General features: G+C 33.9%; 1 protein-coding gene across 1 annotated transcript in view; it reads right to left on the bottom strand.

The window, feature by feature from the left end:
• The window catches only part of FRYL (FRY like transcription coactivator), a 145,913-nt gene that overhangs the window by 15,791 nt on the left and 109,938 nt on the right, over positions 1-20,184 (bottom strand). The window contains exons 47-57 of the mRNA XM_085322719.1: positions 18,598-18,768; positions 17,451-17,591; positions 14,842-15,039; positions 13,476-13,637; positions 13,108-13,182; positions 11,406-11,582; positions 8,698-8,901; positions 7,603-7,773; positions 5,206-5,459; positions 3,255-3,462; positions 1,136-1,285 (exon numbers count right to left, since the gene is read on the bottom strand). Coding sequence (XP_085178845.1) covers positions 1,136-1,285; positions 3,255-3,462; positions 5,206-5,459; positions 7,603-7,773; positions 8,698-8,901; positions 11,406-11,582; positions 13,108-13,182; positions 13,476-13,637; positions 14,842-15,039; positions 17,451-17,591; positions 18,598-18,768 — 1,911 coding nt within the window. The remainder of the gene's footprint in view (positions 1-1,135; positions 1,286-3,254; positions 3,463-5,205; positions 5,460-7,602; positions 7,774-8,697; positions 8,902-11,405; positions 11,583-13,107; positions 13,183-13,475; positions 13,638-14,841; positions 15,040-17,450; positions 17,592-18,597; positions 18,769-20,184) is intronic.

The following is a 20,184-nucleotide window of genomic DNA, read 5'->3' as shown; positions in this document are numbered from 1 at the left end:
GGATCACCTAGCATTGGTTTTGTATGTTTTGTTAGCCACTAGCTTAATTTGATCCCTTGCAGCATCAAATAAGACAGTAAATCAATAATTCCTATCTCTTTTCTCTAGGAATCTAGAGATTCCTATCTCTTTATTCAAAACATTTAAGGACATCTATCAGATTTCTCTCCCAAATAGCTGACACATATATACATAATTTCTAGCCTATACATAATTTCTTACGTGGAAGCCATTCAAAATATCTCATAGTATTTGTGATCCTTCTTCGAACCTTTTCCAGTTCAACTGTATTTTCTTTGAGAGAGGTGGACCAGAATTGCCCACAAAATTCAGAATGTACGTGTATCAAGGATTTGTACATTAGTTTAATGGTAATTTTACTTTGTTGTATCTTTCCTTAATTACTCTAACATTGCCTTTTTTGACTGGCACTAGTAAGCACTGAGTTGACATTCTCACATCAACATTTATTTTAACCTAAGATTTCAACCTGCAAAATAATGAACAATTCAAAACGTTCACTGTATATTTGGAGTTAGAATGCTTTTCTCATGCATCATGGAATGTCTACTCGGACAACACAATTAAAAAAAGGCAAAGTTACTATTAGATAAGTAGTCTTCCTCTCTTTAAGCTCTTTGTCCAAATAAATAAATAAATATATGCACATATATACATATATACGTGTGTAGATATATATATATATATATATATATATATATATATATATATATATATATACACACACACACACACACACATATGTGTATGTACACACACACACATATATGTTTATTGTAACACCTGGAGATTATTTTTGGAGAAGATACACTTCATACTTGTGTTCTCTAATGTTTATAACTAAGAGTGGTAACCTACTCTTTAAATTTCTTTCTGGTTTTGCTTTTAAAAAGCTTCTTTTTTTTAAATCCAGAAATTATTTAGATAAYGTTTCAGTTAGTGACAAGTTAGACAGCAACTTTTTAAAAGGCAAAAATAAAATTAACATATTTTATTCAAACCTTTGAAAATCTTCCTCAGCATTGTTTTCCAAATGTTAAAAGATTATGTTGTATTTTACGTAAAAATTTTTAACTAAACAGATGTTGCAATATTAAATTAATGAGATTTTTACCGTTTCTGCATCCACAAAGACTGTCGGACATTCTGAACATAACATCATAACTTCCAGTGAACTTTTAAATTTTGTTCCAATTCGCTGTAGACTCTCACCAAGAAAGCTGACGGAATCATTTGTTATAGCCACAAACTTTCTTTGAATGGTCTAGAATGCAAAAATCAGAAACATTTATTTTACATTACAACCTCTCCTTTCAGATTAAGGATTTCTGGGCAACTTACCATCATGACAGCATATTCTTCTATCATTAAATTACAGAAACACAAATTAATACATATTTTATTACATACATTTACAAAAAGCTAGTTCAGAAAGCAAAACAAAAAAAAAACCCCACCTACGTATGAAGGCAGTTATTCCTTTCACATCTCTGCCTTTAGCATCACAATATTTTGATTAATTTATGTCATATAGACAGTAGTTCCATTCATTTTAAAATGTTTGTATTCCAGAGAATTATACATTCAGAATTTTACAAGTCAAGATACAACTTGCCTCCACAACTACCAACTGCAGGATTTTTCACTTTCTTCAAATATCAATCCTATATACCTCATGTATGATTATGTAGACTGTATGCTTAATCTCATGCTACACTTTACATTGCTATATAATCCTAGAATGTTTTCTATAGAATAAAACTATATAAAAATGATATAAGTCTCTGGTCAAACAAGGCCTCCCCAGAGTCTCACTGTGGCTCAAAGTCTTTTAAATCCAGYTCTGTACCTGGTAACAACTCAGCAGGCGTACACCTTAGCCTGCAGACATGAGCCCTGGACCGCTGTACCCTTTTACCACACTATCCATCCTTTCCAGGTGACTGAGGGCTATTCTGTCAAACCATAAAAAGCTTTACCTTACTTATCAGCTCCCTCTTTAATGAGCACAAGTGAATATGAACAGCTATCTCTGCAATATTCCCTTTTCACCATCTTCAGAAACTGAATGAATGTGCAAAAAGCAATTGAAGTTAAGCTTTGGCATAATGCAGAGAAACAAAACCCAGATGGCTGTATAAAGCAAAAATACAAAGATTTGCAGCAACAGGAATTCACAGAACTGTGGCAAAATATTTRATTTAACTAAAGAAATAGATATAGATGCACAAGCAAGCTATTCTGTGGGTAATCTAGGGTACTGATTCTTCACACATCAAGTACTTCATGGTACTAGCCCTAAATCTTCCCATACATAAAATGTGTGATAGTCTGGTAGAACCTGAAGTGAGTATTTCACCGAGGTGAAAATTGTATTATGATATACAAAACACTAGGMAAAATTACTATTGGATGATTAAGAAAGGACTGGAGTCAGAAAGTCTTGGTTTGTAGTACTGAATCTGCTGTTGGCTCACTGTTTGTCTCTTTCCAAAGCAGGCTGCCTGTATATAAAACGGAACAATTGTACTTCTCCTATCCCATAAGAAGTTATAATGAATAATGTACATCTGAGCGGTACCACTTTGAACATGGAAAAGGCTAAACATACACACACATAAAAAAATCCCCTAAACATAAGTGGGAGGGAGTCAGAAAACACAAGCCATAGGTATTTGATGTTGGATACCAGATCTCTGAGGATACCAGATCTCTGAGGTAAATATAAATCAAGAGAGCCATTTGTAACTTCTGGCTTTAATGGATCTCCTGGGGTTTCAATTCTTTCTCTCAAAAAAATCTCCCTTTTTCACAAAGATATGCTAGAGAAATTCATTAACATTTGTCATGCTGTGATCCAGTAATAATGAATCCCACAAAAAAGCCCAGGAGGAAATCATTAATTCTGTAATCAGCACAGAGTTTGAGTGAGATTCAGAAAATAAAAGAAGGGGCACCACCTGAACTAAGAGGTTATAAGAAATAGTGAAAAGCTAATTTATTTTCTGAGCAGAGTCTCTTCTAGACAATGAATACAGTAAATATTCTATGGAAAAATTATGAATGATGATGGTAAGGTTCTTCGAATGATTTTTTTTAAGTCTTCTTCTCATTTACTTTCAAAGGATTCTTGCTACCATAATCTTACAGATTTTGCAATTATGGAGAGGAAGAATAGTTTTGAAAGCAGGAGTAAAGTATTTCAGACAGCTAGGCATTGGCAACTCACTGACCTGAAACAATCTTGAGAAAACATGAAAAGTATAAACAGCACAAGATCCATCTGTATCTGACAGCATTTGATTGACATGGCAACGCCAAGCTTCCTCTTCATCATCATATGGCACTGGCTGGAAAGCTGCCAATATGGCAGAAAGAAATGGTGATGGAGGTGGAGAAGTCTGTACTTCTGGGAAACCATCCTGTTCTTCCTCATCTTGGCTATAAATAAGAAGCAACAGAAATTAACTTATCCACAGATTTTAAGTAAAAAATTGTTTTAGTAACAAAAAAACCCTAGATAGAACTGTGTTTTGTAAAATAGATAAATAATCAACTAAAGTGACTATGAACCAAGAAAAGAGTTAAAAAAAAAAAAAATCCAAGACTTGCTACTACGATATAGAAGTTACTCATATCCTCAATTATCCTCAAAGTTTTTTAAAAACATGGATTTTCTATGCATATCCATAAAGTACTATCTATACATTTTACATAYATATACACACACACAGAGCTATATAAAGCACTTTTATTGCCCGAAATAACTGAACTAAATTCAGTTCCTTGAATTCTTAATAATCTAAATGCACAATCCACTAATACCAATGTGAGTAACAAATTCCAGCTTTCCGTAAGAGAAAGGAAAACGCTCTTTTGCACCGCAACAATATTCTAAAACTGTCTTAATTAATATCCATAAGTGAATGGAGATAGATTGCAGCACTTTCACTTTTATGGGAAATCAATTTAACAGGCCTTTATTCAAAGAGCATTCTGCAGTCATTCATCAATACTACTACTTACAACCATTAACTTAATTGTTAAAAATTTCTACATTTCAAGCAATGATACATTTTTACAATTCTTCTTCTAATTGTGCAGCAAAAATATGTGGGAAGAGGTTCTAAATATAGATGTTAAAACATTTTTAAACTTTTCTCCCTAACAACCACTTCTCATTCACAGAAACACTAGGTATGTCTCGAACAAGACATGTCTCAGACAGAGAGTCATTCATAACACTATCATGGGGATGCTGTTTTGGGGTACATTTATTTAGTAACACACTGCTTCTAAAATCTAGGACRCAAATCTTTTTGCATAATATCCATAAACAAAGCTTCAGAAACATTTTTGGATACTTTGTATTTAGTGCACTAACCCTATAATCAGTCACCTATGTCACTCTCAAGGCTACAGCTATGGAGGTTTTTTGTTTCTCTGCTTAGTGTAAATAGAAGTGTAAGGGACTTTAAGTTGCATGACAGGAAATAATCACTATTAATTGGTACCAGTCTTTAATTCTTGCAAGGCATATTACAGTACCTTTTATATGGGATTACAAGATTCAACTTTCTCATTCCTGTCCCAGTAGAACTTTTTCATTTTCAAATTCTCCATTCATACCTGCTTGTTCATCTACAGCTCCTCTTGTGCCTTTTTCTGTAAAGGATTCCTTAAATGATCTCTCTGACGGAATATACACTAACCCCAAATCTAAACTAATCCAAATTTCTGAACAAGTTTTAACCACAAACAAGCCTATGAACCATTATATTATTTGGATGATTTTTATTTTTTTTTTCATCATTCTCCCTCCTTCTTAGACTGTTACCTTCATGGAACTTGGGGTTCTGAAAAATGAAAACAGATCTTGGACAAATTCGAAGACATAAACAGATTCTGCCCTGAATCCTACAGCAATTTTGATCAGAGAAAACATCACCATTTTCTCTTGTCCTGGGCTATTTGTGTGCCAAAAATAGTTTCTGCCATAATTCAGAGCAGTTCAAAGGCTTTTCCATGTTGTATTGCTTGTTGCTGGTGGCTGCAAAGGAAGTGCTCCAGAATTCCCTCTAACTTCTTTTCACATTTCTATTCTATTGAACACCAAAAGAAAGCCTATTTTGTTTGATTCATGCATAGATAATTTCTGTTAGTTAGAACTGGTATTAATCTTACCTCGACAAACCAGAGAAGTCAGCTTCTTCTTCTTCACATCTTTCATCTAACTCTTTCAAAGCAAGAGTGACATCCTCTTCACAGATAGATTCACAATAGCTCTCAGGAGCTGCTGGCTCTGCCATTTCTGGAGTCTCTTCCAACTCRAGAGATTCGTGACAGATCAGAGAGTCTTGTTGTTCTTGTAGTACATATGACCCTGTGTCTTCACTAGCAGTGCTAACCTGTTCATCCCTCACTGCTGGACTGCCTTCCTGTAAATCAAGCATACTTTCTTACTTTTATTGCAGGAACTTATGTATTCTTATCATTTTTTTTTTATTAAGGTAGAGTAACAGTTCTATAAAAAAATTGTTTGCAAATATCCAATTATACTTTAATCATTCAGCATTTTTAGATCAAAATAAACACAATCTAGACCTTCACATTTTACTTTTCCATGAATGGACCAAAATAACTTCCTCATGCTTGCCTCTGAGGTCTGGAACAACTACAGAACATTTCATCATCTTTTTAATCTCTATTTTGAAAAGTTTCTCAAGCATACGCGAGTAACAGTATAACAGWGGAAAAGATATGTTTTTGAGAGAATCCCATATTCCAACAGGCACAAAAACTTGGAACACATCACAGTTACAGATTGCTTTTATATGCACTTGCATTCTATTGTCATTTTGTGCATTGCTCTGATTTTGCCATCTATCTGTACAGCCAAACCCTTTCCCAGACAATGCTCCACAGTCTGATAAGAGATCCACACAGCTAGAAGGCGCAAGTCACTTGATTATAGGTCTAAAATTCTCCAAAAAATACAAATCATATAAGGGCTCGAGGACAAACTCAASATACCACATGGGAATTTTTTTTCCTTGTGAAATCTAGCACTTTAGAAAAGTAAGACTTAAAATTTAAAAAGTCATCTAAAAATGATGAACTTGTCATTGAGACTTTAAAGACATAATTGGCTTAGAAGTCCACTGTGRAGCACTATAAATAAAGAGCGTTTGCAAAAAATACTTCCAGACCCATACACGCTATATATATAGYAAGCACTCTGCTACCATCTTGCGTTTTTTAGATGGTGGTTATTCAGTCAATAGACTAGTTTAGAGGACTATATGAACTGCCTAGATATACACTTTGAAGTAAATATGTAGTGTTACTTTTATATTGTATAGTATATCAATATCAATTCACTCTATTTCCATTCTGTGGTCCATAGAATAAGCATTAATAATGTAACTAARCTGCAATAGTCTTAAGCTACAGCCCTGTATCTTGAATGATACAGGGTGGACTGCTGCACCACCACGGCCACACATCCATCTCCATGACTTTACTTGAAAAATACATCAACTTTTAATTGTAGTGGCAAAATCTTTTCATTCTACAGATAAAGGAAAATCTCATTAATTTATCAGTTGTTGCTTTTGATATAATGCTTTTTACCGGATGCTGCTGAATCATTAAGTTAATTTACAGTCCAGTTTAAATTCCAAATTCTATTCAAGTTTTTAAATAAAATATTAGAGCCTTTTTGGGCGAATGTTTTCACTTGGCTTATGAGAAGTATAGTGATCTCATAAAGGAAGCTACAAAAGAACAATGAATCTAAGTATAAARGCAGTCTCGGGAAGAAATAAGAAAATGCAAAAATGAGTTATAGCTGAGATTCTACCAGGAGCAGAGAACAAAGAAGGGATAAAAAGTCCACCTAGACCAAGTCACTTCAAATTCAAGAAAAACACCAACATAGTGAGTTTTTATCCRTAACTGTTAAATATTATTGGAACTGTAACAGATTAGATAGTTTCATTTGAGTTTTGTTATTATAAGTTATTCAAGGATTTAAAAAATATTAACCAAGAAATTTAAGTACTCACAAATTTCCAGGCAGCCATTAGCTTGAAATCTGTCTCACTCCACACAGGTCTTTCCAAAAAAATATACCACTAGCTTCTTTGGTCCTTTTTWAAGGATTATTTGACTGAACCAACTGCTAACACAGCTGGCCTGAGGTTTTATTCCCACATAGCACCAATTATATTAACCCAAAGAAAGCAAAAAAGGAAATGAAGTATTTGAAAGAAAACATTGCTCAAGAAGGATTTTAACTATATCAAGGAAAATTAGCCTATTTCATTCTGCACCAAAAAATGCTCATTATCAGCCCTTCAAGAATATTTTTAACCTGTAGTGAGTTCCCTCAGTCCATCACAAGTAGTATTCATTCTGAGGAAACATTTTGTAAGAACATTTCAACAGGTTAGAAATATTAAAAGCAAATCAAATAATCAGTGTAACAGATGAAAATTCAGACGAAAAGAAAGCAAAAGCTGCTACAAAACACTAGAAGGAGCCCAAATCAGCCATGCACCAGCCCACATTTCTCCCCACCTCAGGCAGCTGGTTGCTAGAGTTATCTAGAGGAGAAGCCTCCAAACTTGGGGTCTCAGTTCTGATTTGAAGCACCTCTTCTGTTCCCACACTGCTAGTGGAATCTTGAGACTGAAGTGATAAACCAGCATGATCTGATATTGTTTCATCTATGGCAGAATCGCTGTTTAACTAAGATGGAAAAGAGAGAAATGCGATATTCATAATAGTTCATTGAGTGTATAAATTATAGGGAAAAACACATTAATTCTAAAAAGGTTGTCTCAGTACAGTTAGCTATTTGAATTTATTTACATATCAAGTTTAACAACTTTATACTAAAAACACTGCAAGCAACACAATCAATTTCTRTAACATTTAACCTCTCTTCAAAGTTTGAGATTATCCCTAATATATAGAAAATTATTTCCCCTATTGTTTTCAGAAGTCTTGGCTCTGCCAAARTGCTTGACTGAAAACACTGAACTCTTTCTTATGCTCTTTCTTATGAACAGCGTACAGGCAATGCTAATTCAAACTTTGCCTCAAGTCTTAAAAGGGGCATACCATCTCTCTGTTGCTTCCCATTTCCTCTCCTTCATCACTTTTTCTGTAATTCTGTTTTTTTGCAATGTAAGCAGACTTCTGAATATGCAACTTTATTGACTTTCCTCATTTATATGTATAAGTGCTTCAAAACGTGTAATTAACTTAGCAATTTCAATGGTAAAAAATGACCAAGACCAATGGGATCACTTACTGCTCATGTCTTTACTATTTTAGGTTTTTAAAGCTAAGAATCCACAAGACACACACTTTATATGTGCACATGCTATTTGACATTTATATTTAAGCAAAAATAGCAAATATTCCAATTTTAATAYAACATTCTAAAACGATGAACATTGTACTAGAAGTATAAATCTATTAGGTACTCCTAGTAGAGTAACTCTTTCCTTTCACTGATATGACTGTGAAAAAGATGTAACCATACTAGTTTAGTTCTATTCAAGGCCTCTGTTTCTCTGGATGAAAGAAGCAAGCAGCCACACTTAGCCATTAAAAATGACAGTGAAAGTTTAAGTTCTCAGAACCTTTCACAGAAAAATGACTTACCATCTGTGAACGAGAGAGTATTTGACTTGCAGTCAGCGCTGCTTCTTCTTCTGAAGACTCATCAGTATCTTCCTGGTTAGTCAAGTTCAAGCTGGGTGTGCTACCAGAGTATTGACATTCTTGAAGGGATGGTGTGTCTCCTTTGTCAATACTGTCAAGAGAACGCCTACGAACCCCCCAGTTGAAGTTGTCCATGCTTTCACCCTGTAATAAAAAAAGTTTACACACATACATATATATGAATTTAAACGTAATAAAATTAATACACAAATGCAACACAGAAGACAAATGCTGAATGTATTATGAACAGAGTTTCAATCAGCCCTTTAATTTTATTATAATTTTAAACACCTTGTTAAATGATGTTTTTAGAGAAATTAAAATATATGGCAAATGAMGTATAATTCTTTTGATTATCTTCTTGGGAAGTAGCTGAATATATAGTCTATATAATCTTATAGTATAATTTTATATATTTGACTAGAAAGTACAAACACACCACAGACAACAACAGATGAACAAGCCATTGCACCAGGCTGCAACTTACCTGCAGCTCCTGGTTAGCAAAAAGGAAAACACATATAATTAGAAAGAACGAGGACAAACACTTAAAGATACTCTAGAACCAGGGAAAAATGTTTTATTACATAGGATTTGCCAGCAGTAAAAGACTGATTCAAGCTCTGAAAAAACGCTTTGRTCAAAAAAGCTAATATTTAATATACTTTCCCTTTCTCATGGGAGATCAATTATTTAAAATAAATAAATCTGATGACAAAACACCAAAATCAGCATGCTTATGGTACATTTTCTTTAGTGTGACACATAAAGTAACTGTTTCAACAAACATCAGTGAAATTTTTCAATTAACATACATGAATCTAAAGCGACCACATCCAACTGACAAAGCATCATCAACATCAATTTTATTCAGGTTGCAGAAAAACTAATGTCTTCATTTACTRTTCTACCAGGTATTTTGTGTCAGTTTTATGAAAAATCACCCTACATATCAACAACTAGATCCTCTCTGTTTTCATACTTCAGTGCTGGAATACTTAGTACGATGGATATTTGGAACTCGAGTAAAATCTGTGTCTTAAGTCACCATCTGTAAATTCATGAGTACAACATGAAGCATTTGAAGTGCTTTGCCAACCTTCATCAATATATCCAGGAAGACTGAAAACCTAATTGGTTCACTTTGCCACTGTACAGCCAGTTACTGCAATACTGCATCAAGTCTCAAACTTGCAAGTATTGGGTTCCAAAACTGCTCTAACTGCTCTATTTCTGTGGGGCAAAAGCACATACAATACTTAAGTTTAATCTGAATATTACTCAGATTTTAATTTAAAAGCCACAGATCATACTGCTAACATTTAATAGTWAATAACAAGGAACATTCTATATTTTTGATGAAAAACTATTTACAGCAAGTGCACAATTTAAAATTGATGCCCTAAATTTGTACATTCTGCAGGTTTGCTTTTTTTTTTTTAATTTGCAAATTTAGCACTTCATGTTGCATATAAGCAAGAAAGAAATTGTCTTCATTCTGACCTGCTATTAAAATAATAAGGCAAAGAAAAGTAAAAATTAACCTAAGTTTGGCATTGTTTTCAGTTTTCAGAGTCCTACCTGTAAAGTCCCACCTAGGTATTAATGCTTTACTACTGAGTCTTGATGATTCTAAACTGTTTGTCTACTTACATTTAACATAGGAAATTGTATCTGTTTATGGTGAAGTCACATGTATGCAATAGACCAAAATGAGCCTCTAATTTTCCTAGAAGACGCAAATATTAGCAGAAGTGAAGCAATACACAGGAAGCATGAAGTAAAGGAGATAAAACTAAAGTATTATGGAAGAAAGCAAGATTCTGYAGAAAGAGCTAGGTAATTCAGGAGAAGGATAAAGATTTGAGAGTTTAGATAGGCTGATACTCTTTTTGATAGTCTGTTGACTCATGACCAACAAAGGTCTCCATGATTAAATCAGTATTTTGTATAGACTAACAAAAAGTGAAAGAAACTACAGAGTATTCAGCTATTTCTGCTTCTCCCCAGTCATTTTTAAGTTCTCTCAAATTCCGATCTGAAGCCTCTTCTTTATCCAAAATAATTAAGAATTGTTAATGGAATAYTTAATATTTTTTAATATATTATTATTTTTTTAAAAAACTTCCCCTCCTTTTTGACAAGAGGAGAAGCAGAGGAACAATAACAACTATGACAAACTAGACATAATGCAAAAGTCACAATGCAAGCAATTATGACGAGTGAGTGAAATAATCTAATATAATGAGACAGTATACCATACAATTTATAACTATTCATGTTTTAGAAATGCAGACACATATCAGGAACAAAGATTATGCCATTTCCTTAAAGTATTGTTCCAAAATTAACTTTTTTACTACAAAGTACCCAGGTGATCATCCTGTCACTGGCTTATACTGTGACATCACTTCACTTTTTTTTTCCCCCTCCAAAATCCAACCATTTGCAACAACTTCCCTTTAACATTGTAAAGTTTTTGATAAGATTTTTTTTTTTAATCATGCAAGTTAATTCCAATYGTGTTATAAATTCTTCCCCACTGGATTTGTTAGGAGAGTTGCCAATTCCTTAGAGTTGCACCAACATAATCTAATTTTTAGAACATTCTCAAATGGAAGTACACAGAAGAAATCCCAAGGTCTCACCTCTGCATCTTCCAATTCAACATCTAAAAAGTCAAAGTCTTTAAAAACTCCAAATTGTTGTTCACTGGTATTGTCTTCTACGGGCACTTCCTCCTCTTGAATCACTTCTTCTGTAGTTGAAATAAGACTAGTTTGCTGGTCTCCAACCTCCAAATCTTCATTAGAAGAAAACACAACCTGCAGATAAGGCAAAAACAGAAGTAAAACTTCCAACTTCTGCATCTCCAAAAGCCAGCCATTCTGCTTCCCACAGTTTCACAGCAATAGTGGCAACTTAGAATGTACAAATATAATGATGATACAAGGGCAGGCACAGACTGCAACTTATTTCAAGGCTAGATGGACTTCAGACTAACTACATCCATTAACTAGTGATGTCATTCTCTCCTTAATACAACTAAGAGGTGCAAAAGTACAAATAGATACAAAAAACTATACTCCTGAACTTTCATTTTCATAATCACAATATTAARATCAGAAAATCCATCACAATAATCTCATCCTCATGAGATTCATATCATTTTCACATAGCAATTTCTGTGGAAGTACTGTGCATCTTYTAAAAATCCACTCAGTGATGCCTTCCAGTGATAAAAATTCTGAGGTTTAATCATCTCACAAATTACAATTTGCTCTTCATTTCCATCTGAGATTTGCTAAATTTGTTTAGCTTCAGCTTTCAGGTATCTTATTTTATTACGTGCTCCACTGGTARATTAAAGGGCCATCTCCCATCAAAACTTTTGCCCAGCTAGGAACTTCTTTGTCACAACAAAAACAATACTCTAGATGATAAGCAGACTGCTCATATTATTCTAAAAGCCATTAAAATATCATCATCACAATTAAGCTTAGCATGGTAATGGTGGTCTTTCCAGTACTTTATACAGAAGTAATGTCAATCTCCCTATTTTTACTCAATAGTTAGACATTCCTAACATCCCWGTTAGTCTGAAGGCATCTGATCCACCAGTCATATTCAATGGTATTTCCAATACAGTATCAACATCCTTAAAATAGTCAGCCATTACAGCCACTTCTCTCCAGAACACAGCCAGATCTCTTCTTTATAACGGGTTAGAAACTTACTCAGAACACAGGAGACATAGTTCAATGCCCTCCTCTAGGCAAAATAATAAAAATTCTTATGTGCAGCATAAAAGACATAACACACTATTCTGGAGTGGCAGTGCAATCCTGCCTCCTGTGAAATCTTTTCTTGAGAAAAAGAGTTCAAGATTATTCTGAGCAGTAACATCCAAGGAGCTGTCGAGAGGTCAGCTAATTCAATTCACAGAGGGGAGATTTGAGTTTCAATACAAATAATTTTTTAAATCTTGTTTTCATATCTACCTAAGATAAAAATAAGAATCAACCCTATGAATGTATCCTTGCTTTACAACATACAGTCTTCTCCTATAGAGTGATATAAACTCATAAGAGGMAGGTACTTCGGTTTTGACTGAAAAGTATACTTCTGAATCCACTCTAGTGAATAATGGTGCCCACTGGACTTCTTGAGGAAGTAATTCATTATTCATGATTATTCCGTCTCTTACTAATTCTTTAGCTGGATTGTGAATTAATAAATCAAAACCAGAATATTAAAATTTCTTTTCTCATAACTTCATCAATACCTGAATACGATAGCATTCTCATTACTGGGATTTAGAAAACAAAACAAAACACCACCACCACTTACTGAGGGGTTCTTGGGAAGCCCAGACTCTGGTCCACACAGAGAAAGCACATTCATTAGCTTCTCCCTCGTTCTTCTCTGAAAAATACACAATAAATAACACATAGCAAAGCACCTATTTGAGGTCCAAGTAAAAATATAAAACGTCTGAATTTTTAAGTTGTTATCTCACATGCAGAGTTAGTTCTCTAAAACTAATTTTATAGTTTTTTCTCTTCACTAACTTTTAGCTTATAATGTAACAGTATAGCTTACTGTTTCATTAAGACCCAATGTATATCTCAAATTAAATTTCTACATTTATTTTTTATTGCACATTCATAAACACTACCTACGTTATTTGCTTACTATGCCCAAGACACATAATGTACCTGAGATAGCTGTGGTCTCTTCCAGCTGACAGGAACTAATGCATTTGAATTGGAGCCTGATGAAGTTGAAGAAGTGCTCCGGGTGACAGCAATGACTTTTGGCTTCCCATTTCTACCAGCTGCGCTGTGTTGATCACCATATTTATTCCCAATAATTGGTGTCTATCACGGGAGACAAATACTTGCTTAGAATTCAAATCTGTTTTAATAAAGACTATGTATTTAATTTTAGAAATATTAATATTACATAAAATACAATGGGTTTGTTATAATTCTCCATGCCTAACACACCGTACAACATTGGTACGCTGAGAAATACACAGCTGAATACTTCTACCCTATCCAAAAGGCTACTATTCTGCCATTTTGTATTTTCTGAAATGGACAATTTTCAGAATCTATGCACATTTTAAAATACACTTTAAAAATTACTATGTTCTAAGTTTACAAGATGTAAAGCTCTTCTACGGATGCATTCATAAATATTAACAAATCATTACCATATTTCAGCAACTTCACTAAAACACATACTCCTTTGAAAAACAAGGATCACATTAATCCTTTTTGATAGCAAATGCTACTCCAAAAAATTCTGCAGGAATTCATCCAGTCTCTCATTTATCTGCAGGCACTGAAGCTTCCAGTAAGGAATTCTCCTAAAGAGAGGTCTCTACCAATTCCATTAAGGCTAAGACATGCACATCTCCATTCACTATCAACCATGAGCCTTTATTTTTGATTCCTTCTAAGGTTTCTACAGTTTTCACATCCCTATACTGCAGTCATTCAGCTATGTCCTCCTCTTCAGACATACAAAAATTATCATCTGTACTAAAATATTACTTTCAGTTCTCATATACCCTAATTTTCTTTTATTTTTTAACCACAGGAATTTGTCTCAAATTGCATCCATCTCACACTTACATTCCTATATTCTCTATCCTCTTCTCTCCTCAAAATTTTTTCCCTCTTTTAAAGTTAGGTCAAAACTGGAATACGTGATTTTAATCCTCTCAGCCCTTGAACGAACAACCTTTTACTTGGTAAAGGTCAGAAATATTTAGATACAAAAAGCAACCAGCTGCATTAGCCTAGCTCTTTGATCAAACTGAAATACCTTTACAAATAATCCTATCAACTTTAAGTAATTAACTCTATAAAGATATTCAAAGAGGGAAAATAGCAAAAACAATATAAGAGAATACAAAGCTTATTTTTCTGAGTGACTCTAATCATGTTTCAAGCATGTAAAATTCGATTATATTTATTTTAGTACATATAAACACAGAAGACACAGAAGAGAAAATAAATCTGGGTTTGCAACAGAAAGTCATTACTGTATTGTAGCTTAAACTACAATAATTACCTCTGATATATCAAAATGAAAATCTAAGGTCTTCCCAGGTAGCTCCTTGGAAACATTATTAAAAATTTTTGTGAAAGAGATTTCAGGAGAACCTATGTCACCTCCATAAGACTTTGGAATATCATTAGGTACAACGAGGCTTGCTGATCGAGACACCACTAGTTTCAAAATATTAAGGGCTTCCTTCCAATATGGACTCTAAAGAGAATGTACATAAATCACACAAAAATTTTACTTCAAAAAATACAACAATTTTTAATGTACAGTAAGATTTTGCGCTTGACATCAGATGCAAATATCCTAATTATAGATCACTTTCTGATAAGCTCACACCTTTAAATACTGGTCTTCATTATCACGCATATCTAAGTTTAGAGGACAAAAAGCAAAACACGAACAAAATGCGAGTCAATTCAGGCACTGAGTAATTAACAACAAATGAATGCACACGTAACCACTATATTCAAGCATTAAAGCATGAAATGGCTTGAAAATATTTGTGGTTTTAATACAGTAAGACAGAGATACTTACATGACATTTTATACCTGAGAGAGATATGAATTTTAGTAGACTGACTGATTTTAAAATTCCCGAACCCCAATGTTCTAATATTCCACTTTGGACTGAAAGCCTTTAGCACACAAGGAATGCTTCAGGACTTGAAATGCCAGAAAGGCAGCAGCCAGGCACCCGATGCATTTGAGGGAGGGTAGCTAGGTCTAACCAGGCTTACTAGATCCAATTCACAATGCCAGCCACAGGAAATCTTGACATTTTTTTACCATTATCTTGAGTATCAGCTCTTCATGCCCCAGAAAATAAAGTTGATAGCATTTGAAAGCAAAACTACTTCTACCTCCTGGGTCCTTTTATTATTTTATGCTTAAGGGCAAACCAAATCTGAAATAYATACAAATACTTTGCATTTTGTATTTCCTCATGCATTTCAAAGATCTCAAACAAAACAAAAGCATTTACAAGGTTTTTATATAGCATAAGACTGATGAGGTGCTTAAAAAAGCCAGGGCAAAAGTATGAGAATACAAAAGGCAGAACTTAATCTAAAGGTTAATCTCTCCTTAAAAAGATCATGAAGGCAGAGTAAMTAACTTAGCAGTTCCAACTGCAGAGATTAGGGAGTGGGGAAGAGAAGACACATACACCTTAGGAGGGTTAAGATTTACTCTGATGAAATGTTAGAACTCTACCTCCAACTCAACTATTCCAATTTCTGAAATTACATGTAAAGCATCTGTTTATCAGGATGCCATGTTTGTTACAATATTTCTTCTTTAGTGCATTCAAAAAAAACAAACAAAAACAAAAACAAAAAACACACTTCCAAGGCTATAAGCAGTACATGCTACTTTGCAGGTAACAATGGTCTTCAATAACYTCCTGCACATTGTAGGTATAAAAAGAGTAGTCCTAAACTTGATCCATCCCTTAGCAACTTAAATTTGTTAATAGGCATTCTGAATACAGTATACTAAAAATCTGTTTAGTAGCATCACATTTAAACACATCATATTCATTTATAATCTTTTATTTTGTTATCTATATTAATACATCTTATCCTATTGAAAATGCATATGCTTCCCTGGAATATTTTTTCACTACTACCAGTATTTTGACAACCAGTATTTTCTAATTAAGATTGTATTTCACGGTGGTATGAGACTGGAAAGAGAGCTCAGATAAAGGTTAGAAGTGAAGTGAGCAGACATCAGGCTATAAAAAATACAGCTGCACTAATCATTCCAKTTTGCCTAATGCACTCTGACAGAAGCACTGTATCTGAACTATGTATCTATCAACAACAAAATGTCTGGGTGACACTATTTTTCCTGAGTAATTATGATTAAACCATTTGACTGATATACATTTAGCAATAATGCAATTCAGGGATAAAGAAGAGGAAGAAAAAAAAATGAAGATGTTGTAGACTGAAATGGTTGTATGCTCCAGGCATTTTTATAAAATCTTTCAGCAAAATGCTAGACTTCCTTCCAGGGTTTTCAGTAAATTATGTTCCAAATATGAAAGAGAAAATTACTTAAGGCAAAATACTGTTGTTTGTCTTTTGGAGATTGTCTTTTAACAAAAAAAATGCACTTGAACTCAAGAAGATGGAACTTAATGTTTCTCTCTCATGGACAGATGCTCCAGTGAAAGTGATGCAAATATGTATTTAAGTGTAAAGCTTCCTTTTTAAAAAAAAAAAAAAAAAAACAAAACCTTAAATAAGAAATTTCTATCTACAGTATTCAACAGCAAACATGTTTTGTTATTTAAAGAGTTATATTTTAACAGTTGAAGGATCATCTTCTATGACTACATATACAGAATAGTTTACATGTGTCAATAGATGCACATTCACTCAGGTAACTTGTCCCACAAGATGTAAATCAAATTAGAGAAAGAATCTGTATATAATGAATTAAATACATAGGTCAGAAACTAAAATACTGTGGAATTTAACTTTGAACAATTATCTTAAAAACTGCAATAAATTACCTCGCAACACTCAAAAAAYGTTTAAGTGTATTTTCAATACCATTTTGATAATAAGTGAAAAGTGTATTTTACAGTTTTTCACAGTACCTACCTGAACATATTTACCAATAACTTTTATAATCTCCAAATTAAACTGTTTCACTGGTGCTGTGGACAGGTCAATATGACTCAGAAGACTGTAAATGATCTGCAGTAAGGACTGTTGCATACTGGATAAGCCCTTCTCTAATAGCTAAAACAAAGTTTTTAAAAAAGTACAGAATTTAATTAGCGTTTAATAGTAGCCAACAGTGAAAATGAACATTAAAATTTAATTACTCTCCCTACATACTTATTATTCCCTTCAAGAAACTTTAGTGTACCACTTCATGTTTCTCAATTTTGTTTTAGCTTAAAAAGAAAATGCAATGCAAAAGAACTACATTATCTATCCTAATTCAGTTTTACTCATATTAATTTTCTGCACTTGCTAACAGAATTTTGACAATAGTCATAAGCACAAACCTAAAGCACCCAATAATAAAATACTTCTCACTAAGTTAAAGAGTTCTTGTAAATTAAAAATCCCAAAGCTGCATGAAAAATAATTACATCTAAGTCTTAAAGAAGTCTGGCATATACAAACTTAAGTACATATAAATTCATATGTGAGAAAGAACAAATAATTAAAAAGTTATCATTATTAGTTTGAAGTAATGTAGCTCAAGGACTAGGCTCTAAAAGCTTTTCAAACAAGGTACTTTTTTTAAAGCTARTAACAGTTTTGTATACAAATGGCTGACAATCACATACTGAATTCTGTGAAGTATATACTATGCAGTATTTACAACTGAATTTTCAATTTAGTTTTTCAGTTGCACTAATGGCATCTTTAATTGGGTATTTGGCTAAAAAAAGTTTCTTTTATGATTTACACTGAGCATATTTTGTTAAAGCCAAGATAATGTGCGTATATTTTATTCATGTGGCACAGATAATAAATCTCTCTTACAGAATACTACTACCACAAAAAGGGATCTTTCGTTAGAGGAATTACTATTTCAAAATAAACTCAAGGTATTGTCCTTTTGTACAGTAGTCATTCCTTTGTTATTTATACTAGAATATTTTACTGTTATTCTCCATTATGGAAGATGTGCCCTTTTCCCAATATTCAGAATCATGAAAAATAACAAATTGAGTAAATATAGTGTTTATCACAGATTGTCAAAATGAAATACACTTTCAGCAAAGTTTACCTCTGCAAGATAAGTTACAAGGTTAAATGTGGTATCTGAGAAGGAGTCATGCAAATATCTACACACTACATTAATCCAGTTTGAACAGTCTCTGGAATAACTGTGTGTACTGTATAAGCTCATCATATGGGCCAAATTTGCAAGAGTTGGTGACTTCTCCTCTGCACACACCTGAAAAGTAAAAAGCAGATATAATTATATTAAAGATGACCATTTTTAACATAGGTATTTATAAGTCATTATTTATTTTTCTCAGATTTCACTGTATTTTCAAAAAACTGAAAGCAAGCTACAAATATCTACAGTTTCTGTTTAATTTTTAAGCCCGACAACAACTTACTTAAAAAGTAGAACGAATTGCTTAAGATACTTAAAACTTCTTTCAAAAAAAAAAAAGTGGTTGGAAGGGGTGTAGCAGATATTAAAACTTTAAATACTGAAAACACAGCTCCATATTCCTGCTTGGGTAACAGTGCACTCAGTGGGCATTCATTCCTTAGGCTCGACCCATCTCTCAAGCATGGCCATTCATCTTTCTTCTTTCAAACCTAGGCCAACCCTTTTCTCCCAGCTTGTATTTATCAGAGCTTTAGGAAGCCAGTAGCATCTGCAACAGCTGTACTCTGGCATGCACCACCAGTCTTTCAGGGGTTAAAGCRTTCTCTCACACGAAGAGAGTCAAAAGAGAAGTCAAAAGAAGTCAGTACAAGTTCAGATAACTAAGAGTTTCCTAAAAGAGCACCATGAAAAAATAAATTTATTGAGATATTTCCCGTAACGCACGACTAGAAACCACATTCTGTACTCTTTACTTATAACACCCTGTTTTGGGGAATCTGTGTCTTCAAGTGGCACTAAAATTTATGAAGATTCGTGTAGAAGGGCTTGCATGTACACTTAAGCTTTACATTTTTCCTTTTCTAAAATCAAAGAATAATATCATTACGGGTTTCTGAGGGAATGGATCATATCTCAGTAGACACACTGAGTCGATGACCGGTTCCCTTCCGTTTCTTACTGCACAGACAACTTCCGACTCACAGCAATGGTTGAACAAATCCCAGTAGCAACTTCAGTGGCGACTAGAAAGTTTGTTCAAAGAAAGACTACGGATTATAAAAACGAATGTTTCCCTAATACTGAAATCTGAAGTGGCATAACCGTTCCCCCGACAAAAGTAAATGACGCAYGGACCTCTTCAAGCCTTTCTGTTTTGCCTATCTCCTGTTCCCTAGCACAGGTTGCGTTGCTGTTTGCCCCCCACTCTCCTTCCCCTCGTGACRTCTCACCTTTGTTCCCCCCACCCCTTTCAGCACTCCCTGCCACCTCCTCCTTTCCTCTATCTGTTCCTCCGGACATACTGTCTAGCCRCCCTGTCCCCTTCTCCTCTGGACTTTCCCCTCCCTTTGGTGGCTGGCAGCTCCATTCACACTGTAGCTTCCGGTGCCTGAGGACAGTTTTGTTTCTTCTTCTCCTCCTATAATAATAATAATACCTATTTCTTATAAAATGTTTTATCAGTAGRTCTCCAAGCATTTTAAAAAAGGAGGTCAGAACCAAGTTTTCTTGCTTTTCCGATCTACAATA

This window comes from Rhea americana, unplaced genomic scaffold (assembly GCF_003343005.1).
Source record: "Rhea americana isolate MKP2758 unplaced genomic scaffold, rheAme1 scaffold_8, whole genome shotgun sequence".
Taxonomy (NCBI): Eukaryota; Metazoa; Chordata; class Aves; order Rheiformes; family Rheidae; genus Rhea; species Rhea americana.
This window is presented reverse-complemented; position numbering and strand designations above follow the sequence as displayed.